The 8,244-nt window shown below is 33.8% G+C and overlaps 1 protein-coding gene across 1 annotated transcript in view; it reads left to right on the forward strand.

Annotated features, from left to right (window-relative positions):
- CCDC172 (coiled-coil domain containing 172) overlaps positions 1-2,086 on the forward strand; it is a 54,311-nt gene extending 52,225 nt beyond the window's left edge. The window contains exons 8-9 of the mRNA XM_038009586.2: positions 461-548; positions 1,369-2,086. Coding sequence (XP_037865514.1) covers positions 461-548; positions 1,369-1,404 — 124 coding nt within the window. The 3' untranslated portion in view covers positions 1,405-2,086. The remainder of the gene's footprint in view (positions 1-460; positions 549-1,368) is intronic.
- Positions 2,087-8,244: the final 6,158 nt, after the last annotated feature.

Below are 8,244 nucleotides of genomic sequence, written 5' to 3' on the forward strand. Positions count from 1 at the left end.
ATCACTTGAGGTCAGGAGTTCAAGACTAGCCTAGCCAACATGGCAAAACCCCATCTCTACTAAAAGTACAAAAATTAGCTGAATGTGGTGGCAGGTGCCTGTAATCCTAGCTACTCGGGAGGCTGAGGCAGGAGAATTGCTTGAACCCAGGAGGCAGAGGTTGCAGTAAGTAGAGGTCACACCACTGTACTCCAGTGTGGATGACAGAGCGAGACTCCATCTCAAAAAACAACAACAACAAAAATATTAAATGTCTATTAGTCAGTCTACCTTAATTTCTTTATGAAAATTTTTACCACAAAATTTTATATAGTCTTCATGGAATTATAGACAATTAAAATATGCAAATTATTTAGTCTTGAAATTCTGATTATAGAAGCTATAAGCTTGTCCCTCTCTGTACAATAATAAAATTACAGTTTATTATTAAACTAATAGGTGAAATTTTCTTTTAAAATAGACTTAAAAAAGAATTAGAACTTTATAAGGAAGATGACTTGGAAAGTGTTTATGAAGCTCTCCAAACAGAAATAGAATTTTTAGAGTTGGTAAGTTATCATTGATTGTTTAACTTTTGTTCAGCATTTTTTTACCTACTGTTAAGAGTGGTTTTACTGGTGTACAAATCACTGAACTAGTGTTACATCCCACTGCAAAAAACAAAAAAAGCAGTAATGAAGATAACTAAGATCAGGATATAAATCTATGAAGTGTTTTGAGTTCCTGGAGAGTTAGGTGCTACACGAAGCAAATTATATTCAAAGAGAATATGTATGATTTCAAACTAAGTTAAAAAAACTTCAGATCTGACCTCATAACATTTCCTTGACTGAAACTGTTATTAGAGGATTAATGTACTGAAGGAAATTTAACTATCATAATGCCTTAAAAGCTTTTTGTTTTTGATAGGCATAAATTATACTTTTATTATATTTGATCCTAAAACTTCCTTATTGCATATTTGTATGATCTCAAAAACCTTGAATTCAATTATTGGAAACGTATTTTCAGATTGTGTAGGAACACTTTAAATTGCTTTAACCTCTTACTTTGGTTGTTTATAAAATGAACACAGTATTTGCTATACTCTATTTTAGTGAAAGGCATGAATAGCTTTAAACTGTCTTAAAATGTAGTTTTAATTTGATACATTGCATGTTGTTACGTGTTTATTTTATGTAAACATTTTCTTGTTCAAAAATGTTTCAATAAGTTATGTTCGAATTTATATTTTTTATAAAAGCATTCAAAAATATAATTAAGAAATGCCCAGAATTTACTGTCATATTAAATTTAGGTACATTTTATGTAGTTCTTTTATTAAGAATTTACTTTTCCTCGTGAGTAATTACTATGTTTTCTTTTCAGACATTGGCACAGAAATATCTTCAGGAAAGCAAATAACTTACAGAGAATTGATCAGCCATCTGAGATTTGATCAGAATATCTTAGAATCAAATCTTAGTGATAGATATGTGAATGGTACAAGTTACAACAGATCCTTGTGGAAAATATGAGGTTTAAAATATTCAAATTGTTAATATCTAGAAATGGTGTGTTAGCCCTTTAAGGTAATTTTTGTCTTGTTACTCAAATTTTAAGAGTTCTTCTGTGATTTGATTTTGTTTCTAAAAGGAAGGAAAAGGAGAAGTAGATACCGTGCTCCCAGGCTTCTTATATGCCCCTGAACCTCAAGCTGTCCTGTTCTTTCTAATCTATATGATTTGGTTTGGATCTGTGTCCACGCCCAAATCTCACGTTGAATTGTGATCCCCACTGTTGGAGGTGGGCCCTAATAGGAAGTGACTGGATCACGGGGGTGGGTTTCTTATGAATAGCTTAGCACCATTCTTCTTGGTACTGTCCTTGCCATAGTGAGTGAGTTCTCCTGAGATCTGGTTGTTTATTAGTGTATAGCACTTAATCCGCTTTGCTCCTGCTGCTACCATATGAGATGTCTCACACCCCCTTTGCCTTCAGTCATGATTGGAAACTTCCTGAGGCCTCTCTAAAAGTAGAAGTCAGTATGCTTCCTGTACAGCCTGCGGAACCATGGGACAATTAAACCTGCGTTCTTTATAAATTACCCAGTCTCAGGTATTTCTTCATAGCAATGCAAGAACGGGCTGATACACTATACTTTTCATTTTCTGTTGTAGCTTGCCTTGGGTCCAATGAAACACACATAGGAAGAAACATTCAGTTTATTGGCCCAGTTATGTTGGTGCCTCTTCCACTAACAAAGGTGCTTGCTTTCATTGTAATTCTTCTCTAATCATAAAATGTCTGTTGACAGAGTTCCTCTGAGGACCTTCATGTGTAAAAGTTTTCCTACTTTTCACTGTGTGCCCATAAAGTCTGGGGCACCTGAAGCCATTTTCTGGTTAATGCCAATGTTGGTTATAAGGAAACAAATTATCCATGGGGATATGAATCCCCAGTGGATAATGAGGTATATAATCTCCTTAACAGCCATCAGGATTCATTTTCTCTGGTTGCCTGAAACACTGCAACTGAAAACAGTGTAGTTAGGGTTAGATCATACTTAGTGTTGCTACCAAATTTCCAACATCGCTTATCTTTCTACCATTTCTGACTAGACAGAAAGTCTATTGTCTAAAAGTGTATTGACTGATATAAGAATAGCTACTCCTGAAGTCATTATATGAAAAAGATACTTGCACATGCATGTTTATAGCAGCACAATTCTCAATTGCAAAAATGTGGAACCAGCCCATCAGTCAACAAGTGGATAAAGAAACTGTGGTGTATATATATATAATTGTGTGTGTGTGTGTGTATTTGTGTGTGTGTGTGTGTGTGTGTATATATATATATATATATGATGGAATACTACTCAGCCTAAAAAGGAATGAATTAATGCCATTCACAATGACCTGGATGAGACTGGAGAATATTATTCTAAGTGAGGTAACTCAGGAATGGAAAACCAAGCACTGTATGTTCTCACTCATAAGTGGGAGCTAAGCTATGAGAATGCAAAGGCATAAGAGTAACACAATGGACTTTGGGGACTCGGGGAAAGAGTAGGAAGGGGGTGAGGGATAAAAGCCTACAAATTGGGTGCAGTGTATACTGCTTAGGTGATGGGTGCACCAAAATCTCACAAATCACCACTGAAGAACTTACTCATGTAACCAAATACCACCTGTTCCCCAATAACCTCTGGAAATTTTTAAAAATCACAAATAAAAATAAAAGTGTATTGCAACAATTCAACAAGGCCCTAGATTGGAGTAGGTTAGGGAAAGGAAGAAAACTTACTTGGGGATATATTTCAAAATACTGAGGGCTAATGTTAGAACCATGCTTTCTTTTGTGGTTGTAGTTGAATTCATTTATCTATTAATGTTAAGGTAGAATACTTAGGTTTATCTAAATCTCAGAGCAGAGCCTCAGCAAGTCTTATTTCAGAGCAAGTCTTATTTAGACATAGCTTTTTTTGTATATGTTAACACCCTTATTTTTCAGAAATTAGCAAAGTTGAAACACTCTCCTTCAGGATATATAGCAATTGCCATGTGTTTAAATAATTTGCAATTTTCAAAAGTAATTTCTAATTTTATTTTTTTAATATTGAAATTAGTAATCAATTATTTTTGCTTAGGAAGAAAAAAATGAATGGTGGCAGAGAATTGCAATCTATTTTATATGCAAATACAGAGTGGGAAATGGTTATTGGGATTTGTCATGACCTCAGTTCTGTCTTATTTTAGTCTCTTTGTCTACCCTCATTCTAAGTCCTGCAAACCTCTATTGTTATATATATTTAATATGCAGAATTTACACATAAAGCCTTTTCCACTTACCAGTAATTTTTGCCCATTATTGGTTTCGTAGCTAAAATATTAATGCGAACTAGAGATCGGGCACCTATTTGAATTACTAACACAATGGCATATATGCAGAATAAACTGCTACCGATACAACTGTTCTTTCACATGTGTGTCATATAGAATATCTAGATTAAATATTCAGTAACAGAATCAGTATTCAAATGCATTGAATTTGAGAATAAAACTGAAGGTTCAGTACGTTTATTATTTTAAAATGCTTAAAATGCATAATTTAAGATTTAAACTCATTTTCGTATAATCAAATAATTATTTTAGCACTGCATGGTAGAGTAATAGAAAGCAGTATCCATATGATACCAGCCAAAATAACTGAACTATTAGAATCAATGTAATTAAAGGAACAAGTTATCTGAAACAAAGGAAATACAGCAATCGATAGAAATCACAGTGTGTGAAACTAAACTGCACATTAAGATAAAATGTTAAGAGTAGATTAAGTCTGTTTTTAGGTTGGTTTTTTTTTTTTTTTTTAAGAATTAGTCATAAAACTCGTAAGTAGGAAAATTAACTGAACTTATCTGGGTAAAAATATGTCTCAGACTGAATTCAGCTACTCTGGAAGTAAGACTTTGGCTATACAGAAAGGCAATTTTTCAATGAATGTCCATTCATTAAGTAAAGTCATTAAATTTTCCATATACTTAACTATGATCAAAATGCAAACTAACCCAAAGTAACACTGATACTGCTCTGAGGTTTGTGGCTTGCCACCATAGTTCTTTAATGAACTCAAGTTCTTTGAGAAGCAACTTTCTAACTCTCAGTACTCCACTGAGGATAATATTAAAATGTATAGATAGTTTGCTGCAAAATTTTCTGCTGATTAATGGAGCTATTACGCTAGGGGAAAAACAGCGACAAAATCATAGGATGTGGAGCATGACCACTGGCCTAGAAATTCCTTTCTTCCTTCCCTGGCCTAATTATTGAAATGGGAGGAAAAGTAAAGAAAAGCTTTAAGGTATTTACAGTCAGAATGATTTCTATTCTATCATTGTTTTGTCAATAGTAGTAGTTTCTTTTTTAAAAGAAACAAACAAACAAACAAAAATTGCCTGCCTGCCTTTTTTTTCTTGAAACTTGAAAAACCATGATGAGATTCTGAAAAGGCTAAGGTAAGGTAGAGGTCGTTGTATTATAATGAATTGGAATCTAGAAATGCCTTAAAACAGAATCAATTGGGATTAGTAATTTTTTGCAGAATGGAAATTATGCTGTGAAAAATCCACTGAGTCCATTACCAGAAGGGCAAGCAGTAATTTAGCTGGGTAGCTCCAGATGGACAGACAGCATGCACTGGACAGGCCCTGTTCAAAACTCCGGTGGAGGACAAAGTCCCTTTCTATTTTATACCAATCAATCATACATAACTGTGTCACACTATAATGAATAAATCATTTATTTGCAGCCCAGGAAACAGTAGCAGTTCAGTGACATGATTAGAAATAAATATGAGACTATTTTAATGCCGGGTGTATCAGGGTAAGGTGTTCTGTGATTCAAGTATTTATAGTAGAAAATTTGAAATTTAAAAGCTGTTTAATGTACTAAGAAGTATTTTAACATTTGAAGCTGATCTATTTTAGGTGAACTTTTATGTTTCTTTTTTCACCCCTCTTCTCTCCTTTTGTCATCCGGAAAAACTATAGTAAAGGAAATGTTTGCCTCTCAGAATCTAGTTCAGAACATTTTCTGTCAAGGGAATTTTTTTCAGGATGTGAACTAAAAATAAAAAATATTTTTTGTCATTAGCCCGAAGCAGGGATTACATCTTGGGGTTTTGTGGCTCTTTTATCTTAAGACAATAGATTTTTTTAAAATGTAAGGATGGAAAGGATGAAGTTATCTTTGAAAATATTTGAGGTTGGAATGTATAGTCAGTTTCTGTTGTGCTTTCTAAACATTATATTTTCAAGTTAAGTAAGTTTTTTCTTGGTTTGCTAATGGTCAAATCATCATAGCAGTAAAGAAGCTTTATTTGTTATTTTACTGACACTTGGCAAAAGACTAATATCAAGACAGCATTGACTGCTACACGAGGGAAATCAAGTAATAACTTTCCCCTGCTTTAAAAGGGAGAAACAGGATTTTATCTGTTTGTTGTTAATTATATGTAGATCACATTTATCAAACATGAGGAAAAAAATTTGCAGGGCAATGCTTATTGTAGAACATATACTTTGATTAGAGGAAACAACAACAACAAAAAAAGCCATGACTGATGGTAAAGTGCTCTCCCAGCTTCTGCTATGAAAAGTATCAAGAGCAAAGCAGTCAGAATTGAATGCTGATTTAAACAACTGCTTTTGATACAGAGTGAATTTGTCTTTAAAAGGCCTTTATGAAATAAATAGCGCTAGAATTCAAATGTCTGGGAAAATAAAGAGTAGGTGAATATGTGAAATTAATAACAATGTCTGATATAAGTACCTGTTCCAAACAAGGCCCATTGATTGAGTGGGAGAATGATTTTATTTTTATCTTACAACCAGAAGAACTGCACTACTTGAATAATTCTAAGTTAATTATTTTCATACTTGTAATAAATTGTCATTCTAATTAGTTGGTAAATAAAACCTTGTTAAAATAAAATCCTCTTAATCTACATTTAATAGATGCAAATACAGCTACTAATGATATTTCTGGATATGGCTTTGTGATTACTGAGAGAAAGTATTTACAAATTTAAGCCACCATTAAGTGATGCGGTTGTTGAAACAGTTTTGTAGACGAAGAAGCTCCTGGTTGGGAATGGTAGTCCTAGGGTCAGCATAATGTTAGCTCTACAATCTGGAGCCAATTAACATTAGTAAAATATCAAGATTATATTTATAGAAGTCTTTTTATTCAATAAAATCCAAGCTCTTTGTCAAGATTCTAGTTGTAGACCAATCAGATGTGCCATTTTTAGAGGGGGAACTGAGGTTTTGATTGATGATCTGATTTGCGTGAGGTCACATAGAGCAGAGGGCCTCTTAATTTACAGTTTAATTGCTTGGGTTTCATTTCTAACATAGCTTAAATATGTTTAGCTTTTGAAAACTTGCTTACAATAAAATCTTACACAACAGGTAAATATTAGAAGATAAGAGAAATTTAAGAATTATTTAAATCACCCTTTGGTACCAGAAAACATTGATTAATCAGAATCAGCAAATATGAATCTTTAATTAACTAAGAATATCTTTCTACACTCCTTGAGAAGAAAGGGGCACATCAGAATAAAACAGACTTGTTATTGAAAATTCACCTTCTGGCTATCTCTTGAAAGTAACACCTATTCATCCTGCTTTATTACACTTTCTACAGATGTGTTTGTTTGTTTGTTTCCAGCACTACCCCGTGGTCATTGATATTTAAAGTGATAATCTGAGGAATGGCACCTTTTTACAATATCAAATAATAAAGGTTATATTCATTCTTCAGTACTTGCTAAGGCAGGTACTGAAGACTAATAGAAAACATCCAGAAAGATCAACATGTAAAAGAATCTCTGATTAACCTGAACTTAGCGCTCTTGCTCATTTCCTTTCTCCTTGTATTCTTTCTATCCATTCTTTCATCCGTCTCTCCATCCATCCTGGCTCATGCCTACCTCTCGGAACTCATGCCATACCCGCTCTCCTCCTTGTAGACTCCTCTCCAGTCATACAGATCTTTCTGCACCCTGAATAGGCCAGACTTGTTCTGGTCTTAAGATCATTTCATGAGCTATGTTCCCTCTGCCTTCATCGCTCCACCCACTGATCTCTGTATGGTTGTTAGCTTCTGTCATTCAAATGTCAAGTGAAATGTCACCTCCTCAGAGAGGCCTTCATTTAAACAATCAATGTAAAGTAGTCATGCAGTCACACTATCACATATCCTAGTTATAAATTCTCTTCATACTTCTTATAATTTCTGACACCTTTCTTGTTTTTCTTTTCTACTTATCACCACTAAAACAGAAGTTCCATAAAAGCAGGATATTCTTTATCTTGCACATCGCTTATCCCTTAGAGCCTGGAACAGTGTGTGGTATATGGGAAGTGTCCAATAAATATGTGTTGAAATATGGCTTGAATTAACTTATTCATTTAACCTATATTTATTGCTTAAGGATTTAAGTATAAATTATTGATTCTCTAGTTAAAGAAACTGGATTCATTTATTGTTGTTTATCTTTCTTGGGCGAATTACCCTGTCTTATTTCTTACTCTTTCTGAGCATGTTTACTTAGCTGAAAAATGGTAGTTATGTTTGCTAATTTCGGAACCTCTCTATGTTGAACAAACAATAAAAACATTGGAAATAAACCAGAAGCAAGTAATGATCCCACATCCCATCATAGAAAAGTTTGTAGGTCTCTCAATGGTCACTTACAGCT

This window comes from Chlorocebus sabaeus, chromosome 9, assembly GCF_047675955.1.
Source record: "Chlorocebus sabaeus isolate Y175 chromosome 9, mChlSab1.0.hap1, whole genome shotgun sequence".
Classification (NCBI taxonomy): domain Eukaryota; kingdom Metazoa; phylum Chordata; class Mammalia; order Primates; family Cercopithecidae; genus Chlorocebus; species Chlorocebus sabaeus.